This window comes from Apis dorsata, unplaced genomic scaffold (assembly GCF_000469605.1).
Source record: "Apis dorsata unplaced genomic scaffold, Apis dorsata 1.3 scaffold_382, whole genome shotgun sequence".
Lineage (NCBI taxonomy): Eukaryota > Metazoa > Arthropoda > Insecta > Hymenoptera > Apidae > Apis > Apis dorsata.
Window position 1 is genome coordinate 69,008 of NW_006263644.1, and position 23,565 is coordinate 92,572.

The 23,565-nt window shown below is 27.6% G+C and overlaps 1 protein-coding gene across 3 annotated transcripts in view; it reads right to left on the reverse strand.

The window, feature by feature from the left end:
- Positions 1–323: 323 nt before the first annotated feature.
- The window catches only part of LOC102681247 (tetraspanin-5), a 46,043-nt gene continuing 22,801 nt past the window's right edge, over positions 324–23,565 (reverse strand). The window contains exons 2-10 of one of the 3 annotated variants that reach the window (XM_006618895.2): positions 13,925–14,045; positions 10,221–10,294; positions 9,271–9,345; positions 9,036–9,134; positions 7,706–7,834; positions 7,486–7,536; positions 6,200–6,310; positions 1,966–2,082; positions 324–943 (exon numbers count right to left, since the gene is read on the reverse strand). In XM_006618895.2, the coding sequence (XP_006618958.1) occupies positions 875–943; positions 1,966–2,082; positions 6,200–6,310; positions 7,486–7,536; positions 7,706–7,834; positions 9,036–9,134; positions 9,271–9,345; positions 10,221–10,294; positions 13,925–14,045 (846 nt within the window). In that variant the 3' untranslated portion in view covers positions 324–874. The remainder of the gene's footprint in view (positions 944–1,965; positions 2,083–6,199; positions 6,311–7,485; positions 7,537–7,705; positions 7,835–9,035; positions 9,135–9,270; positions 9,346–10,220; positions 10,295–13,924; positions 14,046–23,565) is intronic. The other 2 variants (XM_006618896.2, XM_006618897.2) reach the window with 2 other exon arrangements.

A 23,565-nucleotide genomic window follows, 5' to 3' on the forward strand; every position in this document is an offset into this window, starting at 1 on the left:
TATGCTTACTGTCCATGTGTTATATTATAACTATCGAAAATATTATTTTAAAATCAATTTGTTCCCTCGAAGTAATTTTCTCTTAACTTTCTCCTTTTTCCTTATCATTTGTCATTATAATATTTGATAAATGATTTAACGATATGATCACAAATCACAATTTCATAACATTATGTTATAAAATTATCTTTATACCTGAACACAGAGTGTTATTTTATATACTTAATTATAGAAAAATGATGAAATTATTCAACTTATCACAAATTATCATTTTCATTGCGACAACGAAACGAAAACTAAATCATTTTCTCTCGCTACTTTTACGACAAAAATACAGAATATGCAACAAGTATTACGCTATATTGTGTCGTCGTCATAAAATAAACGAAACAGCTGTATCAGTTCGATACACATTGTCTCTCGACAACATAATAACGATAATTCATCGTAATTATCAATAAAACTGTGAAACCGTATACACTCGCTTAAACATAATTCGCAGCTTCGTCATTAACGCTTATACCTAATTTACAAAATGAAAACGGATCATCACGTGTGCGATCAAATTTCGAAATATCTTATTTCCGAATAATTTATGGGAAACGACGAAGATAAAAGTGCGGAAAATCTTCGATATTTTTCTTTTCTTTTTTAACAACCGAGGGATGAAAGAAACGTTTGCATCGTGTCGACTTTGTTCAGATTTCGTTCTTCGTGATCTTCTTCTGAATCCTGGTGTCGCGTGGAATGGTGTCGATTCTCACGTCAAAGGTCTCCTTTATCGAGAACTTGGACGATTATCCCAAATCGATCAACGCAATTGATTAGCATCTATTAGAATAAGATGCTAGACTGCCGTGGGGGCTCTGAATTGTCAATGCCACTTTGCCTTCTGAGCGAATATGTCTGCTCGAAGATTTTGAGCGAAACAGATCCCCAAAATCTGGAAATAACAGTGGAAATTACATTAATGATGAAAGAAATTTGTTCAATTGAACAGATAATGATGGATCAAGTGTTAGTGCGATTAATTTGTGCTTATGATATTTTCTAAGGTAAGGTCATTCTCTTAATAATTTTCGAATTAATAATTTAAAAATTGAAGATTAAAATGAATTAAAATGATTTTTTTTTAATCGAATAAAGAAAGAACGGCAAGTTGTATTTTGGCACAAATTAATGTGTGAAATGACTTTTTTTTTTTCGTTGGCCTCGTGCAACGATTAACATCTATCGCATTTTCAAGCATTCCGTGTATATACATGCTGAAATATGTATATATATAAGCAGAATGGAATCTGTTTTACATGTGTATAATCGCGTAATTCTATGTGGAAATATAAATCGAGAAGGAAAACATTTTTTTGATTTGATTTTTGGAAAAAAAATGGAAATTAAAAATTTGCGAGATATACGTATGCGAATTTGACTCAATTATTCTCAATTGAATTATTTTTGAAAAAATGTTATTCCAATTTATCATGGAATAAGTTTTGAAATATTGAAATTTTGTTCTACATTTACTGCTTATACATATAGAATAATATTCTATTAATAATTGTAATCAAATTCACGTATTCATTATTCACAAATTTTCTCAATTTCTTTCGAATGAAAAAAATATTATTCTTTTTTTTTTCGATTTACGTGCACATAGAATCATCTATTCCCGTTGTAACATTTATTCAATCCCATTCTGTTTATTTGAATAGCACATATGTACGTTATAGTGTTTCACCATATTTCATTTTTATTTCAAAAGTATTTTTAAAATCAAAAACAAAATGGAAAACAAATTTCAATAATAAATTCGATGAATGAACAATGAAGTGAAATAGTTTGTTTAATATTCCACTCGATAATCGTGCGAATATTGAGAAATCAAAATTTCGATATGTGTAACGAAGATGTAAGATACGTAAGAAGCAAAAAAAAAGGATGTGATTTGAAAATAATAAAATATACCTGCGCAAAGGCCGTGGCAACCGCCCCAGTTACAATCGCAAGAAGATTTCGTTCGACCCATTCCTCCCCAGCTTGAATACAACCTTTTTCATAAATCACTTTGGCAACTTCAAAGTTCTGGAAAACAAAGGCGATTGGCTACTTTCGCTTACCGTGTTGTGTTCTCGAACCTCGCGAATGTAGTTGTTAGTCCAACGCAATTTAGTTTAGAAACAGCGTGAAATTCGTTGAAAGAAAAACAAAAAAGAAAGAAAAAGAAAAAGAAAAAAATAAGGAAACAGTAGATAGAATGGAAGAGGAAAGAAGTATAATCAATGAATTGTATGATCAATTCCTAAATGGAAGCCAAGCTGATCGACTTGAACTTTTTGAAAAGTTCTTAATTTTAAGATTAAAATGTTAAATTAACGTTTAAGTTTCTGAAATTCAAACGATTTAGTTGATGAAGTTGATTAATTTGCAGTTTGGGTTTTTTAAATCATAAATTTAATCTTCGATGTCATGGTAAAATTGTTGTATATTTTTGAGACTTTAATTTTCAGAAATTAACACTTTAGTGATAGTGACATAGACATATTGTCTGGCTTGTTTGTTCATTTATGACCATGACTTGCTAAGTTTTACACGTTTTTCGTCGTATTTGTTTTGTAGTATCGTGAAATGATGTATGTACATCATTCGTCTACGTCTATCCCAACTTCGCAGTTTTGTGTAACTAATGGAAAAATAATTTATTGAAAAATTCCTTGAAAAATGAAAAAAAAATAAAAAAAATCTGTCGATAAACGCACGTCTTATGCAATTTTCAAAATATTCGTTCAATTCTAACATCGTTTAATTTCTAATTCTAACTATCATCTAATCTAAATCAACGAATATAATCTAAATGGGAAAATGGAGAAGGAAAAAAAAAACTTTCTTTTTCATTTTCTTTGATAAAAAAAAAATTCCAATTTACTTATCGTTCAAATTTTTCTTATCTTAAAACGAGATCCAATTAACGTAAACTGTGTGTGGCCGCAGAGAAGTGCTCGTGAGAATAAGTAATCCAAATATTCAGAGATGGTTAGATGACTCGAAGTCACGTAGCTATCAGGTGACACGGGATCGAATGTTTGGAAGATGCGTGGGAGAATTTAGAAGTGTAATTCGATGTTGCGGCCACTAAAGAGGAGGAGGCATATTATTTCTAAAGAATTTCATCACGATGGATGACGAGTTTTGAAAGACACGCAATAATATTAAAAAATATTAATTAATTTAAATATTATATTGAATTTTAATTCGGCAAAATAAATTTTAAGCGAATCGTTTATAATAAAAATTCATTTTATTAGGATAGAATATGGAAAATATATACAATTCTACAAAGGAGGAAATATCTTGAGATGGACAATTATAAATATCTAATACTTTGATCGATAATAAAAAAAAAAATATTATTTAACCCAATAGTTTTATTTTTTTTTTTAAATATAACCATGAATATTTCGTCTTTGATTTTTTTAATTCCAATTCCAAGCATAAACAAATAAACGATAATCTGTTTGAACTTAAAATTTTTCGATTTATTCATTTGTGAAATATGAAAAAAAGGAAGAGAAATTGATAAGAAAGTAGCCGGGGGTACAAGCCGTCTGTGTAAAATGTCACGTCAGTGCGCGTAGGGTAAGTAACAAGCCCACTTTATTACAAGCCGCCTTACATCCACCTCTTAGAGTTGGGAGTAACCACGCAAAGCTTTTAACTCCCTGCTTCGACCCTGTTCTCTTTGCCTTCTTTCGCCCCCTGTCTAACTTTCCGCCCCGTTTCCAACCGGAAACCTTTTTCGCGACTTCGCTTCTATTACGATATCGCGATGTTGCGCGGCTCCCTCATTAGCAAGGTGTTAGATGCTCTAATTATTTGAAGAGTCTTCAATCCAGAAGTTTTAGCCAACATGAAAACTGCTAATTTATTCCGTCTTACTACTTCGACAATGGAAAAGAAATCGTTCGTATTTGATTGTGCTTTAAAATTAATTAATAAGATTTGTTTCTTCCGAGTGTCGTTCATTAATATTTTAACCCTTTGCAAGCGAGCATTCTGTACTTTCCATAGATTAAATTTTCTGAAATGAAATTAAAGATCTAAATATTTGTGAAAATTGTATATATTTGGAACTTTTATCTAATTTTGTAATTTTGATGCTGCTGTAGTGGTGGTATTCATCCACAAAAGATTAATTGTGCAATTATCATATATTTTATCGTGTTATTTATCAATTTTTCAGTAATTAGAAAATATAATTATTTTTCCTCGAGTTAATGGATCGATAATTTTACGTTTCAGAATTATTTTAATTTATGATCGAAATATAGTGTGCCTGTATTTATATTCTAAATTTTTAGAGACTATATTTTGCATTCTAATGAATGATACGCGGAATATCCATAGCAACGATACAGCAGTGAGATATTTCGTTCACGAAAAAAGTAATTTCAAAATAATTTTGAAATAAAAATATTTAAAACTAATTTTTACGGTAAATTTATATTTTTTAAAATAAAGTAATGGTTAATTTTCAACAAATTTAAAGCAAACTACTTAATATTACAGTTATACCTTTAAAATTCTAAATATTATACGTTGATGCAAACATTTCGAGAATGGATTTCCACGAAAATAATAACGCCATCTGTCAAAATTCAACAGAGATGAATTAATAGTTGACAAGAGCGAGGAGATAGTCGCGGCTGAAATATTTATTCGTTTACCACTTGCATGTCGTTTACGTTTCGCTAGACTTTTATTACATATACCGAGGAAGGAAATGTAATCTCCCAAATGTCACGATTATACAGCAACTTCGTCATAATTTATTGTCCTGATTATCAGCTAGGAAAATCTACTAAATATATATATATGTATGTGTGTATGTATGTGTATATGTATCATATTTTAAGCTCATGTAAGTGGTCCATTTATCATACTGCTAGGAATGGATATTTCACCTACGTTTCTATCCATAATGTTATATATTTTATATCATATATTAAGGAAGAATTAAATGGATTAAACGAGTACAGTGGATGTTAAGAAACTTTCAGATAAAATTTGTTTCGTCTAAGAAAATTAAAAAAGAGTAGTTATATGCTCAAGTGCATATATTATTTTATATGTAATATTAAATTGACGAAATTGCTCATTCTGGGATTAATATAAAGTAAAACTTTCATATTCTGTGTTGTGTACTTTCGTGGTATTTCGTATTTCCCATAAGGTCCATTTTGTTCACCTCGAATTTTTTCCAAACTTTAAAAAATTCTAAAAATATTCTCTCCTGTTTAACACTTTTGTATCTTCGTTATTCGATTTTACGTAATTAATTGTTAAAAATGTTTTTTTTTATATATAACGATTAATAATAAAATTTTGCTTGAGAAATTAAAATAAATTAAAATAATCTTTGTCCTTTTGTTCGTATCGTATATCATAATCATATATCATTAAAACTGAAATATAATAATACTACAAAATTGATAATATCTGTAATCAATTATTATATAGCATATCACGAGCATTGTAATTTACCAGATTGGCAATAATATCGCAAATGGAACATTAAATTTCAATTTATACTTACCGTTCTAAGCTAAATATACGAACTATAAATATGGATCGTTTACCAATTTGTCCACGTGCTTATTAAAATTTTCAATTACTCCTACGTACTTACTTGCTTTTAACGTAGCCACGTGAATAATAAAACGTTTTCAAACGTGCACCTGGTCATACACGTGTTGTTAACACAACGAGAATATATCATTAAATAATGTGCTCTAAGCAAATGAAATAAAAGATGCGGGTAAATAATTGAAAATACTTAAAACATGGTACACTTTACATTTATCATGCGACACCATGTTTGCAATTCGTTATTTCGACTAAGATATACATCTTTCGAATAGTTGAAACTTTCTCCCAATTCTTTTAATCAAATTGTTTATTATTATTATTATTTATGTTTATTATTATTATTTTTTTTAAATTTACACGCTATTCGTGCCTTTAATTTTTCAACATTATTCACGATTATCTTATCTAATCTTTTTTTTTTTAAATTTTGTCACTTTTATTATTCGAATTACAAATTCAGATAATCATAATTTAATGAAAATTATCATACAGAGGAGAAAGTTTGAACTCTCTCACGTAATACGATCAAAAGTACATATTTCAATATGTATTGTACCTGTAAAACCATAGTGCTGACAACCGTACCAGCGACAGGTACGAGATTCAATTCTAGCCATTCTTCGCCTGCTCTTAGACAGCCTCTCTCGTATATACTCCTCTCCCCAGTCTGCGTTTACCCAGGGTTATATGAATAAACAGAATGATTGAAAAGAAACCACCACGCTACAAATGTCATTTTGCCTTTAGAAGATTACTTTATTCGTGCCTGCGGCATGCTAATAACGCGTACAAACATCGACACCCAGCTTTTGTAATACTGTGTCACCAGCTAGCTATTTTATCCTTTCTATCTTTCACTCTCGTGTCACGTTTGCCAACGTAATACCTACTTATCAGTGAATTATATGTTCGCTGGCAACCACAACTATTCGAATAGTGGAGAAAATTTTGAACTACTTGGATACAGGGTGGAGAGGATTAAGCGTTACAACGTATTCACCCCGAATTGAACGAGAACAGATGGAGAGAAATTTAAAAATTTAGGGATGAAAAAGATGGAGATAGAAAAATTTACAACGAGTCGAGGAATTAGAAGGAATTTTTTCTTTCTTTTTTTTTCAAATGGAACGGTAAACTGTCATTGAATAAAACATCTTTTTAAACACTTTTTTAAAACCTTGTCTCTGTTTTGCACAGTTGATTGCATTACAGTGAAAAATATTTTAACAGGATATGAGAAATAAAAGAACATTGAATTTATCTTTTCATATATCCTCTTACGTTAAATTTCACTATAATTCTACAATTACGTGAATATTAGGAAGATTTAGATATATAAATAAATAAAATAGTATATAATTTATATATAAAATAAAAATTTGGGTTAGTTTTAAAGAAAACAGTATGTAGTATTATATTTACTCCATCCTGTATGCGACGAGCACGCTACTAATTTAATATATATTCTGTATAATAAATTTATTTTTCAAAAATTAATTATTGCGCTATATTATTAAGATTTTAGAATGCAAAGCGTAAGAAATAGCGGATACTATTTTTACTTTAACCAATATCTATATTCGAAGTCATTAATTAATGAATGTTAATAAATAAAGTATATATATCTATTATAATAATAATAAGAAAAAAAAAGAAAGCAGAGAAATGAGAAATGATTTGAGAAGAATTGCAAAAAATGATGAAAATGAAAATGTCGTTTCAAAATAGACGAATAATGGTACGATCAATGCGATAAATTGACGACGATATAAGAGCTTACTTAGCACAACGTTTAGCCTTAAATATTACATGGAAATTATTATTTGAAAAAAAATTACTCACGTAGCTAGGTTTCCTAACATCGTAGCCGCATTGTTTATTTTTGATAATCTCCTGAAAATGTTAAAAAAAAAGAAGAAAAAAAGTATTACTAAACAATTTACAAGACAATTTATATTGCAATTAAATCAGTTTTCAAATTGAATTGAATTATAAACACACACAAAAAAAAAGGAAAAGTTATAGAATATTTTTTATATGAAATGGAAAGAACGGAAATTACATTTGGTTTTCGTTTACAACAGCTAAAAGGCACGCCGCACGCTTCTCTCGAGCCGATGTCGCTCGATGAACAATTGAAGTAATTGTTGCGATCCCAGTCTTTAGGGCCCTCGATGCCGCAACACTGTAACTGTGAAATGGATAAAAAGTGTATTATCGTACTTTCATCGAAATCGATTTTCGATAAATTTATTTTCAAAATAAAAAAAGAAAAAGGAGAGAAGAAGATGAAGCATGACGCATTGATATCGATATAATTTAGATAATTTCAAGTTACGAAGTTCATTAAAGAGAAGAGAAGTTTTTTAACGACTGTTCGTAAAAACTATATGTATAAAATACTAGATATCTTCTTTTGATCTCGTAAAAAAAACTGGCTTTAAAAAGTTTTTGATAGCATCAATTTACCATCCCTTCACTTTTTCCTTCTTTGTTTCAAAAAAAAGTAATAATCCTTTTTTAAGATTATTAATATCCTGCAAAGCAATCGATGTTACAGATTTCAAATCTATTTCAATTTAATATTTTAAATCATATTATTAACCTTAACGTGAAAAATAGAAGATCCTTGTTCGATTCTATCGTCAGAAAATCAAAGTATTTCATCGATTCGTATAGAAATGCAAGCGCAGCTGGAATAGCGATGGTGGTAATGATGTTGCAAGGGTTTGAATCAACGTAGGATAAAGAGGATTGGTGCTGCAGTTTCACTATTGACAGTATTGCCGGAATTGTGGTGGCATGCCGGCGTTTCCATTGAAATCTCGCAAACCACAATTGATTGGCAAACCATTAATTATTGAGTACTGCGACAAGACTTTAGCTTAGATATTTTTAACATCGCAATTTTCATTGATTTTTATTTTATTTTATTAGATTAATGGAACGATTCAATTCCAATGTAAATTGTTGAGACACATTTCTTGTATCTTATATTTTTTTTACAAAATACTCATACCATATATACGTGACATGTACTAGTGTGCAATTTATAAATAAATTAGGACAATAATGAGATTTATACTTGTCGAGTAAACTGTTTTCTTAAAATATATATTTTGAGAGAGATGGCAACGATAAATTCATAAAGATATAGCAGAATTTGTAATTATAACTTTAAAACGATGCTCGAAACTATTCTAATCCCTTTGGAAGAGCATTGTTAATAGATTTGCAAGCTTTATTACCATTGCGCACAGTTAAAATTAAGCAAATAATATAAGCTTTTTCTAATAATATATCTATAATATTCTAAATATATATCAAATACGTTTATCTACTTTAACGCAAAATTCTTTTATATTTATTATTCTCTAAGATATTATACATACCCAATCCTCTTGAATCCAATCGATGAGATTCTGTTGATCAGGATCTTCTCTATAATGAATGATAAAAGCTTGGAACCCACCAGTCGCTTGTGACTTTATCTGCACATCAAATTAGTATATTTAAATTTTAATTCAGTAACAGGTTATTTGATAACACGAGCCATTCATTCATTTATAAGATATATATAGATGTGTATGCATATGCACATTTAGATAAATATTTAATGAAACTTACCCAGTCTTTAAAGATAAAGCCTAATATACCAGCTGCCATCTCCATTAACAATAGTAACGCCAGAAATATCGCATACTGAAAGAAAGTTGTATAAAATTATAATTCCTTTTGTTATATTAGATTTTAATTCATAAACAATGTTATAAGTATATGTATATGACAATTAGAAATATCATTTTCATATTAAAAATGTTTGAAAAGCATTATAACTTACTTACACGTTTTTACAACAATTTAAACCAAAAAAAGGATTTTTCTTTTCTTCAAATTTTTTAATTCGCAAAGAATAATTTTTACAAACATTATTAATTTCATTTAATTTTACTCTTTGCCCGAGAAGCGACAAAATACAATGTAGGTACTTGAGAAAACTTGAAAGCCGATTTTGTACTTTCGTAGTAACAAAGGGAGCAATTTAAGTTTTTTCTCCTTTTTTAACGAAACTTTGCCAGTTTGTAGAACTCTTAAACCAAGTTCTTCTATACTATCTTTTCGTCGCAGATGACTAATAGTTTATGACCGATAAAAAATTAAACTTAAATCATCATTTACACTATTATCCTCCGGATAATTATAACAATAAAAAGAAAATTAAATATTAAAATAGTATATAAAAAATAATATATAAATAAGTAACTATAAATAATAAGTTGACAGATATATTTTTTATCTTTATTTATATTCATTTTCTATTCATCTTAGTCGTAATAATTTATAAAAACTAATATTGTAAATTTTAAAAATTAAACATAATACTTACAAATAATAATTATTATAAATTTTTCATAATTTTCACAGATGATCTAACAAAAATATACGTAGAATTTTAAATCGTATCTATTAATGTAAATAATATGATCATCTTACAAAAAAAAAAGTATCTGTGCTTAATGCTCATTTAATTAAGTTATGTAATTCACAAATATTTTATTATACGTTTAAATGCTTACCGTAGCTAGGAGGCACGTATTTTCCCTGAGTGCACCGACACATCCCGTAAATCCAATTATAAATGTCACTGTGCCTGTAAATAGGAAGCAAAAATCTATTTAAAATGTATATTTTAAATTGCACGTTGATATTTTATGACCGAATCCTTCTGCTAATGTAAAAATAATAAAAGATTGGTTTGGGAAATAATTTTGCACAATTTTTGTGCAAATGACATTCTTTTAAATATTCTTTCATTCGCTAAAAATAAAGTTTTCCTTGTTACATAAAGAAAAGCCGTTTTAATCTTTTAAGTAACCTGTTGAAAGCAGATTACATTGCGCCCAATCATAACTTTATGGTAATAATTTGTTTATTTAGCTCTTTTCTTTTGAAATTATTTGAATTGCTTTAAATTGTGTGATTCATTGTTTTATATTATCAAGGAAAAAGTGCAATAATAATAAACAATAAAAAAAAGAAAAAATTATGAAAGATACGATTTTTCTCCAATACTAAAAAAAAAAAAAAAAAAAAAAAAAAAAAATTTTAAAAAATCCATTTTTTTCCCATACTTAAAAAAAAAAAAAAAAAAAATATAAGAATATTTCAATTTTTCAATTCTATTTTATCCATTTATTGCAAAATAAATATAGCTGTCAGAAACATAATTTTCAAAAAATAATTTAAAAATAATGAAAATAATAATTGAAATTTATGAGAATTATATAATATTTTCTTATCAAATAAAATACGAAATAATTTAAAATTCTAAATGTATAACTTTGCAATTCTAATGATTTCTCTACAATTAAATTAATTATAAATATACATTCGTTGAAAAGTTATTAGCATATTTGATGACTGTAAATAAGTACTCTTCCATTGCAACCTTGATGATTCTTTTCTTGGACAGGATGGGAAGATAATAAATTACGAAATTTTCCCCAAGCCTGATTGTTCGGTCAGTAGTCATTAAATTTATATCTTTAAACTCATGAGAGCGAGACACAGAAACGTGTGAATAATTTTTTTCGATTAAATTATTCCAATCTTTCAAAATAAAGAAAGTCCATTTATCATATTATCCATTGCTTCAATTCTTCCAAAATTAGAAGTTTTAGAATTAAATTATCGTTAAAAAATAATTAAAAAAAGAAAAGTAATAATTAGAAATTCGAAATAAATTTCTATAAATATGGTCTATACGTTACGACTACATTATAAAAAAAAAAAAAATATCAAGAAAAAAAATCCATTCTTTTCATAGATTAAACACCTAAAATAAACACCGTGAAACGAGTTAGTGTGCTCTTTGTACGACGAATGGAACGGAACAATGATTATCCTTAAATCGGATTTTTGCTTTTTTTCAAAGTCGGCCGTCAGTCTTTCCGCTTGATTTTTGTCCTTTCGAAATCAGTGGACCAGATCGCGAGAAAATTCGATTTGGTCTGTTACGATTCCAGGGAACTGGTCTCCGCCAGAATGTTTGAATTACTTGTAGGACATTCGTGAATTCTCACCATTATGCTCGGCTACATCGCGGTTAACCGATCACGAGTAGCTTTCTGCCTTCTATGTTGGAATTTCTCTCTGTACATCCCTGATAATCCGACTTACAACGCTTTGTTGAGCCTCGAATGGCGGAAAATCAGTTGGTCAACTATTACGTCGTACAACATGTTGCCTTCTCAGTATGAGACAACAAATGCTAGTAATAATAATAATATAGTTAGTGGTCTTGGATTTCTGGACATTTCTCGAGAAATCCTGGACAAAATTTATATTTTTCAATTATAATGTAGGTAGTATTTTATCGAAAATTATTAATTGAAATTTCAATTATTAAACATTATTATTTTTATGTGTGTAGATGAAATATCGATTAATAATATTATAGAAGAATATTTTAACATTTATTATAGTTTCATTCGATACAATCCAATTTGAAAATTCATTTTCGAAAATGTATTATAAAATAAATGAGATTTATATATAATCTTTCTCAATTTAAATTTCCGTGGAATTATTATTATTTTTAATACCAAAGTATATAAGTAAAATTTAATGGAATTTATTAATGATTTTATACCTCGTTTTAACATATTTTGTAAAAAGGGATGTGTATGCAAACTTGAACATAACAAAATACGCAGGATATGAGAGTCATTTGCATGCAAAACGGAATATGCATAATCCTTGACCACTTTTTGAATGCTAAGGGATCCATATGGTCCAGGTATCATATGGTACCTGTTCATATTATGACATATGGTGCAAGAAACAAAAGGACAAAGGAATTACTAAATTTTGGATTATATACACATATTATAAATTATTGATTATTAAAAAAACTATATTTTTCACTCATGTCAAAAGTAAACATAAAAAATTACTATTTATTATTAGAAAAAATCAACCTCTCTTAATATCTATAAAGAATTTTAAATCAAAGATCATCTATTCCTTTCTTTTATCAACAAAACAGTTTGATACTTATATAAAATTAATTATTCTTTTTCATTTCAAGTTCGCCATTTTGTTTCGAAGATATTAGAGATATAAATGTATTCATTTGCTGCAACAATGATACAATTTGAAAATTACAATATTAATACAAACATGTTAAATATTTTGTATGTTTATATGTTAAAAATTTCAAAAACAGAATTTGAAATTTTTCTGTATTCATAATTCATTTATTCTGTAAGCTGTAAATTTTAAATTGTATCATTATAACAAATTAATTCGATTTTTAAATATTGTATATGGATATTTCTTTTATCTTATTTTTATTACATTCTCCTTTCTTTTTAATTATTAACAAATGTATGTCATTCATACATAAACATTGTATTTCTGAATAGAACACTATCAATATATTCATCAGTTTCTCTATTGAAATTTTAAAGCGTTGAATAAATTTTTTGCAGTTTACTCAGACTGACTTCAAGTATAAAAATCTTCTTTTTTAATTCTGTGTATGATGGAACTTCGTGCATCCCAATTACAACTGACCTGCTTTAAAGATCAGACCGTCGCACCCTTTTTGATGCTCGTCACGAGCACTTATCTACCTACGCTACCTCCATCCTTCCATTTAAGAGTTTGTACAGTTAAAAGTTTGTGTAAGAATTAAACGAACCAATCATCAGTTCCTATTTTTCTTGTTTGAAGAAGAATCATTAAAACCTTGTCCTACTTTGGCTTTCCATCATTGAACAATTGAAAGTGCAATTTTTGCAAAGATAATTTAAAAATTAATTGATCGCAAATTATCACGATAAATATATTTTTTTTCACAATAATATCATTAATAGTTTAATAACATCATATCATTACATCATATAATAAAAAATTCAATCATCAAATATTAATTTATTCCAAGATTGAGACACAATCGATCGTTACTTTGCAAGTCTTAAGAAGGAAAAAAAAAATCTGCAGGTTTCAATTAAGACGCTATAAAGATGAAACGGACTTTCAATTAAAGAAAATATCTTTTAATTCTTAAATTTTACCAATGATAACTTTAACGATATTTATCTTAATCGAAGAATTATCGAAAGCTTAAAAGACACGAGAATATTACTCCGAAATTTCATCGATGAGACCAAAGCACTTTGACACTTGTTCAGATATCTTCATTCGCATAGATCAACAAGTTTGAAATGGATCAAAAATTTTAAATGAAAGAGAACTAATATAAATTATTACTCACCGACTAGAATGAGGATAAATGCTGGATCGAGTGCTACATTCGTGAGCCTAGACAAATTGTTGAATGTGTCTTTTTCGGTCCATGCCCATACACCTACAGCCATAATACCCAAACCCAGCCACTGAAACAAAAGAAAAAGAAAAAAGGATTTAAAAATAAATAATAACGAGCATATTGCATCGTAAACGAGCCATTTAATTAAAAATCTTAAATGATTTCTTTTTTTTATTCACTTTTCTTGATATTATTAATTAACAATAGAGAACAACTATATTAGCGAATAAAATTCTGAAATAGTTTTTATTAAAAATTCAATTTTAAGCATGAGAAGGGAAGAAGCTTATTTGCCTTGTTATAAAAGAGGATTAAAAGTTATTGAGAAATATTGCTCCAGGAGTTCAAGCATGTCTGCTTCGTTCTCGGTTAATTCCACTAGGTGAGAAATATGTAGATTTCCTAAGCCGACGATTCACCGAAATGAATGTACTCTTAGGAGAACATCACCTCTGGGGGAAAGTCTCTCGCGATCTCTAGCTAAGCTTCTCCACAATTTCCTCGGTTATATTTAGTCATACGTGAACTTAATATCTGCCCATTCGATATGAACGAACAATTCTTATAATTAAAATTTTTGCAAATTTTTATATTAAGCTAAAACGTGTCTAAATATTCTAACTTGGATACAGAAAATACGTTGTATTATGCAAATCATTAAATTACATGTCTATGTACTTTATAGCATTGCAATAGTATTATTTTATTCACAAATAAAACTTTACTTTTCGTTTAAAAAATAAGAATAAATTAAAAGTTTCGTTATCAAAATATACTCAGGAAATAAAGGAAAACATGTTCAAGTCATTTTTTGTTTTATTCCGAGATTTATATCTCAATTGGTTGTCGAGATATAAAGATTCAAAGTTTCCATAACTCTTGAGACAATGCAATTGAGATTATGAATGGACTTATTATCCAGATTTTTTTTTAAAAATACATCTTTCTAAGATGTGAAATGACTATCACATTTTTCCAGACTTTAATTTTTTTTATCACTTATCTGGAGTTTTGAACAGATGCGAATGAGAAATCCGAATAAGAATGAAATAAAGTAAACGATTAAAAATTATCCTTTTCTTTATAATGATATCTCTGCAAATCACATCAAGATAAATGAGAAAGCCTTTTGAAGGATAAGATTTTATTCTTCTAATAAATATCGTTTATTCGTTACTATCTTCGAAGTTACAACGATTCAAAGTTTTTCTAATTTTAGTAAGATTTAAATGATGAAAAATTATTTACACGATATCTTAAGAACCGGAAATTGTGTATAATATAAAGTGTGTATTGTGATAAAATGTGTATTGTGATAAAGTTCTGCGTTTTTAATGATTGATGATTAATGATTCAAAGTTTCACCGGAAGTCACTATCTTTGAGTCACTATAATTTCAAAATTCATTTTTTTTTAATTTTTAGATTTAATTAAATTATATTATAAATTTATTTATTTATTATACGATTTTATCATATATTATATTTCATTGTAGCTATGTTGTTTTATACATATATATATGTTACAGTAAATTCTGTGATAGGTTATTATAAATTGAGCCCAAAGGATTAGAAACGATAATCCCACAAAATACGGCGTTATCTACTAGTTTCAGATAGTATATGGTAACTATTCCTATTTAAGCCAATTCTGTTAAATGACATATAGTGCATTCATATGTTAATTATATAAATCTGAAATTTAATGTAAATGATATAGATTAATGAAAATAAAATGTCATATTCTAGTTTAATAAAGGCATTTACAATTGTAAATTATAAGATGGAATAATACCTTTCAAAAAATATTTACGTTTCACGTAGATAAAATATTTACAGAATTAAACTACTAAATATAGATTGTACATCAAATGTCGAGTTATATTTATAAATTAAGCGGAATTAAACTCAATTGTTTTCAATCGACTATATTTATCGAACGAATTACTGTAACGCGTTGTAACGTTGAAAACGAGGTCAAGGAAGATACAATAATTTGTTTAAACTTTTCTCATTTCTTTTCCAAACTAAACTCACCCCGAAAATGAATTTATCATTGAACACCCTCTATATTTTTCTATTTGTCCATTAACGCATACCAGCGCATCGAAATTGATTCGATGCGATCAGTGGACAACCATCTGCCATTCCGCAATAATTCGATGAACGTGGTAGTGGTTTTCATACAGTTTAACCTGGAAATGTTGCTATTCGTGCAACATGGGAACAAAAACATGTACAAAAGCCGTAAAAATTTGTTCTCCTTTTTTTTTTTTGTCTATCGATCACGATGTACCTATATCAAATTCTTTGTCGTGTAAACGTCCACATGTACACGTAAAAAAAAAAATGCTTTCCATATCGTTTTCGAAATCCCATTTCGAAAATCTCGTTCCCGGATGCAAAAAATTTATCATGTGAAACGTGAACATGAAAAAGAACCGCGATTGTTATCGCTATCGTTCCGAGTTAACGGAAATAAATAGAATTTAATTTAATAATCACGATTGATAAAAAGACGTTTAATCACTAATTTTGATCGACGAGCGGAAAGTGTTTTATCGTTAATGATTGAAAATAGATATTTAATTTTTAACGCGTGTTTAATTGTTCACGAGATCGATAATGCTTACGGTTAGAAATATTAATCATTCAAACGTTTTCCTTTTGATGATCCAAGAAATTAATGGTTATATAACAATGGTTTTATAATAATAGTGATTAATCGCCAAATTATCAATTGCTAATTTCTATTGCTAATTTCTAAGTGACAATAGATTTTTTATTATTAACGATTGTTTCGTCGTATCGATCTATATTCAACTGATTATCCCGTGTGAAAATTGCCTCGTGTATTTCGGCTAATACCGATATTACTTCCGAATCGCGCCACAGATTTCCAATAATCGTTGGATACGATTCTACGATTCCACTAAACTGTAAATAGATACATCAGCTGTATCGAAGGTCGAAAAGGTACGAGATTTGTACGAGATCATCACGGTTAGATGATTTTTCGAAGATATTATCTTGCAAAAAATTGTTATTATCAATCGTCGAAATTAATAATATTTGTATTAGACGCAATTTTATATCTGCGTTATATGATGAAACGGATGATTACATTTCCTTGAAAATCCAGACGATCGAATAAGATGATTACAATCCAGAGAGTTAATAATTGATTGCCCTCACGGTCGATGCACTCGCCGGAAAGTATAGATAATCGATCGAACTGTCTAACATAATAAAATGTCTGGATATTAGATATTAGATACTGTCAGTCGATCACATCGAATTATCGTGCAATAACATAATGCGAATTATAAATGCATAATGTTATAACGTAAGCAAATGAACCGTACATAATGTTTTAGCTAAAAGGATTATTTTTCACGAGATGAATTGTTTATGATACAATTTGAATCAGATTAAATTCGATAATATTTAATAAGGAATATTCTAAAAAAGAAATTTTTTGTCGGATTATTTTTTCTTAATTTTCATAAGATTATTAATATACTTTTAAGATATTTCTTTGTATTCTATATAATGTATATTCTATAAAGAAGATGATAAAAATCATGATTTAAAATATATGAATAAATATAGAATAATAAAAGAAGATAAGGAAATATATATTTATATAAAAATAGGAATGATATAAATCATATTATTCGAGAAATTATAGAAGCGTATATGTATTTTTAGCAAAAAATATTGGGTAATTTTCAGATAAATTGCTTAACGAAATATTTCCTGAAATACTTCCTAAATATTTATTGAAAATATCAAATTATTTCAATATCAATTTCATCGAGATAAATGGTTCGATTTCTTCGAAAAATTAACACAAATGATATCCTTTTAAAAGTATTAAAAATTTGTCTATTGAAGTGTATCAGATATATGTAAAAAGTGGAATTAATCGATTTCACTTCTGAAAGATTCAAATAAAAATGAAAATACGTTGAAAGATAAAAAATAGCATAGAGATTAATTCACCATCTCGATTTTGATAATATATCCTTCGCTGATCGCTTCTCTCTCTCAGCATTTTTGGTTTTTGTACTCTTACTTTGGTTAGTAATCAATACACTGTCCGCATGCGTCTAGACCTGTTTACTCTCTTCGGTGCTGTTACGATGCATTGAAATTTTTATTCTAGGCAATTGATATAGAAAATCTTCACTTATATTTCTCTCACATGATTCTCTCTTTAATATCTATGTTCTTAAATAAAGGAAAAAAAAAATTTTAATACATTATTATATTCTAACAATAATAATTGTAATCAGAATTGTTAAAAGAACTAACAGGATATAGAAATGTTTAATATTTGAAAAAAAAAAGAAGTGTTAAAAGTACAATTGATTTTATTTTCCAACAATAAATTTCGAAATTTGAAATTTTGATTTCAAAGCTAGCAAATAAATTGATGAATTTAAAATTTGTAAATTCAAATTTCTGAAAAAAAATAAAAATAAACAAACGAACATCTCTCGTATGAAAAAATATTATTTTTTCCTTTCGATTTCGTTTTATTGCGAAATTATTTTTCTTTCTCTACATATATATAATTTATATTTTTATAATTTAAATTGTGAAAACTTTTCAAAACTTTCCATTTTTGTTAATTAAATTCGAGATTCTACGCTTTGAAATATGTGCTCGTGATATAATTCTAATCAGAAACTAACATAGTCCTCAAGGCGGAACCTAACTTTCACTTCATTTGTGAGGGGTGACTCACATGGGCTTTTCCCGCAAAGTGTATTTCGAAGAAACGTGTTAAACAGTTTATGGTAGTGCGAATATTTTTTTTTGATGATGATTAAACGAGATATTCGAATTTGATTATTGTAAAATATTACATTTACATCACATTTCAAATTTCTATAAAATAATATTAATAAAACTCTGTATTAATAACTCTGTATATTAATTCGAATTTCAAAATTCACATTTTAACTTGTTTTTACATGATAATGAAATGTTATAAATATTTTAATTTACTATTTATATTTTATTTATTTTTTTTTATTTTAGTTTATTATTTAAATTATTATATATTTCTTATACATGTTAAAAAATATTTATATACGATTATTATTGAATTTTTCATATTGTTAAAAAAATAAATTATATGTATTATTATATTCTAATTGTCATATTATAAATTCATAAAACGTAATGATATTAATTTTCAAAATCGGGGTGAGAAATATCATGATTTTACGATTAATGATAAAATATTAATTCCGAAATAAATGAATCTCTAAAATGTGCTGATCAAATGAATTACTTATATTATTATATCGATAAAATTTATATTCCATTAAAAATAAAATATCGTGTATTATTAATTTATTTTCATGTATATTCATAATTGATAATCTTGAGATAATCTAGTAAAAAATTAAATATTAAAAAACTATTTCTTATTTCTAAGACAATTATCCTTTCTTTCTTATTATATATAGAAAAATTGTAACTAAATTTTCAATGCAATTTTTTTGATTTACATTTTATTTGACAGACTCTCTTTTTAAAAATATTCAAATCAATAATAGAGAGGAAAAATTAAAATAAAAAAGAAAAAAAGTACAATTTACGCAATGTATACACTATTAATATTTCTCCATTAAATAACAAAATTAAGATTTTTCAAAAAATTGACAAAATCTAAATATCTACTGTTAACCCAACAATTATCTAAAACAAATTAGATTTGTTTAAAAGAAAATTATACAAATTTTATATTTGTACGCTATTTTGCAATATATTATAACTAAAATAAGTGTAATATTTATCTTAAAGGGATTCACACTTTGCAAAGTGTTGCAAAGTTAATATTAGAAAGAAGATCAGTGCTTCTCGTTAGAGGGAGGGTTAACGGGGATTAGTTTCACGATAACTAGAGGATCGTTTTTGACATGGACGATGTCATCGTCGAGGCGGTGGATGGCAAAAAGTGGTAGGCGCGTAGAGGCGAATTCAGAGACAACAAGTCGGAAACTTTCAAGCTCAATTAAACTTGAACGAAGTTGGAGACGCCTCGCGGCAATGAGAGCGGAGAAGTGCTCTTTCAGTTGGTTGTCCGGTTCATTTGGTGCCAATTCGAAAAATAAAATGGGATGGGTCAATGAAGAACTATGAGAAATAACGTCATTGTGCGGCGGACGAGATTTTTCTATTTTCTTCTCGATTATTATTTTCAAAATTCGAACGAAATTAACAAATTCCGATCTAATAATTAAACAAAAAAATTTAAAATTTTTCAAAATAAGGCATATTTTTAAAATCAGTACATATAAACCAGTAGTTCTCAAATTATTTTTATGATTCTTAGCATTTATTATTAATGATTCATTAATGATCTATAAGAAGAATTATTCCAAAGATTTAAACAAAGATCGAACATTTTTTACCATGAATTATTATTCGTCTACTTTTTTTTCACTCTGATGATTTATTTATTTAAAATAACCTTAACAACCTCGAGATGAGAAAAGTTTCACGAGAACCAGCTTCATCAAATTATCAGAAGGGGTATAATTGTTTGCTCGGGAACGTGAACGAATCTCGCATAATTGAGTGCGTGTACTCGCACTTCATGAATCCAGGAATAGACCACTGTCCTTTGTGTAATTACACCCTCGTTTGCTCCGCATCGTGCACGCTTAAACTTTAACCCAATGACGTACCCGTCAGGCTGCATTAACGTTCTGGTTATTCATAAAGAAGCGGACCGTTGTGGAACACGGCATTCGCGCATGGAAAATCAATTATCGAAATATCAACGTGATACTAAATTGAATTCAACGAACGAATATTTCATGGAGTTTCATGTTGTGCCGAATACATGAATATTTCATTACATTAATAACAAGATATTTGTAAATATTAAAATTGAAATAACTTGGTATTTTTAAAATGGATTCGCTTTTGTTTAATGATCCCTTCGTTTGCTTCTTGATCATAAAAGGAAAATTATATACATTGAAATAAGAATAAAATGTTGTTATCTTTCTTTCGCCGTAGAAATTTATTTCGATATTTGAAATATTTTTGATCTTATTTTTAAAATTATGGTGTTTTAATAATTATAAGATTTAAAAAGAAGAAATTCATTTAGATTATATATCTATCTTTTGCAAAATTGATATTTATATTTGAATCATAATCAGTGTGTCTAAAACTGATAAAATATAAAAAGGCAAAGTGCATAAAATGCACAAAAAATAGAAAAACGAAACAAAATTTTAAAAATATAGGTACATGAGTATATGACTTTCACGTTACGCGGTGTTATAGAGGATTAAAGTGACATTTATGTATGTCACGAAGAATATGGTGTGTCGTTTGCACAAAGATTAAGTACACATAGTACAATGTAGTGCTGTACAACACGGAACACAAGCATGTTGAATGAAGGTTGCACAAGTTGAGAACTCGATGTTTTCAATATTAATTTAAATCAACGGCAATATCGCGTCTATACAGTTTCACACACCCTGTGGGGTAAAATTGGAAAAAAGGGAAGTTAATGCAAATATGAAACTTTAATCCTTTGCACTTGGACACTTTATCGATGTTACAAAAATGGAAAGAGTTTTTTGGTAACTAATATAGAACTAAACTGCACGTTATATGCGCGTTTTATTTTATTAGAGATTTCTATGTGAAGATAGAACAAGTGTTGCAATTCTGCAAGAAAAGAAACAGTATTGATACGAAGAGTCATATTGTTGTTGAAATTTCTAAAAATTATGATGATATAGTTTTGCAATTTTTAGAAAATCTATATTTTATTTTTATTTTTTGTTTCTGAAACTTCGTTTCGATTTCTTGTGAAATCTAGGGTGAATTTTTAAATTCTATTCTTTTTTATTTTATATTGATTATAATATTATTATCTAATGAATTTGATTTTGAATAACTCTTGTTCAATTTCACGAAATTCATGAGATCCATTACAATTTCATGATTTGATTTTGTCATTTATACTTGCAGCATTTATGCGATAATGTAATTATGTTAAATGAATATTTTACTTAAAGAAAAATTAAATTTATCAATAAAACATTTAAAAGATTTTTGGTATGAATTCTTAGTTTATTTCAAACGAAAAGAGCCTTAAGAATCTTAAGAATACAATTTCGCACGAAGTGTGACGTAGGTTCCTTTCACAAAAAAGATTTCGTATTTGATACATGTCGAAGAATGTCTGACAACATGGTATAAATATCGATCGGTTAGCGGTACCTGAAAAATCAATAGAATACACGGTTTCAACAGACTGGACACCAGTTCATGATACACCATAGATTTTCAGCGATTAAAATTGTCACGCGGAATGATGCATCATGTGAATTTCATGCATCTGAAAAGCACACACGAAACCCCAATGTATTTGTACCTTTGTACAATTTTAATCTATTATATGATCTCACGTGAGTTTCTCTACTTTAGTTATTGAACGATTAATATTCACGTAATTTCTATTCCATCAATTTATTCTTATTTTTATACAAGTTGTAAGAAAAATTTATATGATAAAAAATATATATATATTACGAAGATATCGTGTCATTTTATTAAATTTAAAACAAAAAATTTATCTCCAGATCTTATAAAATTTTGTAAAGAGAAGAAGATACGATATAATGGAAAATTTTATGGATTTTTTCCATATGATGCAGTCCTTGATCCTTGGTATTTTATTATATCTTGAAATAAAAAAAAACTTTTTTGTTTAAAAAAAAAAAAGTATGACGTAGATGTTTACATTAGCATGATACATCCTCATAATATGTATCATTCACTTATTGTATTGGATACGTCAGATATACTTAGGAAAAGATGAATTAAATTAAACTAAAGAGACGTTTCTGTTTATTACAGTGATGTAATTTTAGATCATTGATACTCTAATGTTTATGCTGCACGTATATATCGTGTTCAAACCACTTTCGATAATGATCTTTTATACTATCTATAATGTAATTTATATAAAAGGATATTCTCTTATAACATTACATTCCTTTCTATCTACTGTCAGTGATTCAGAAATATAAAATTATCTACGATATTTGATTTTTTTATAACATTTAATAAAAAACATTTAATAAAAAACAATACATCGTCTCCTTCTACCCATTCATCAGTAATTTAGAGATATAATATTTTCTACAATATATAATGAAAGCCAATATATCAATATATCATCTTTTTCTTATCCACTATCATTAATTTATAGATATGAAATTTTCTATAATATCTAATAAAAACTAACATATCATCTCTATTCTATCTACTAACATGATTTAAAGAAAATATGAAATTTTATATAATAAAAATTTAAACTTTATTTAATTTAAATTTTTCTATAATAAAATTTAATAATCATCACAATGATTTAATGATCAATGCATCACAATAAATACAAATTACTTTTGTAATAATCGCAACAACACCGCTTTCTTCAATTAACATTGACATTAATCATTATCAACGAGCAACGATATAAATCTTTCACGAGAAGACGTATCGAACACGAGAAGATTGAGATAAATATTTGATATT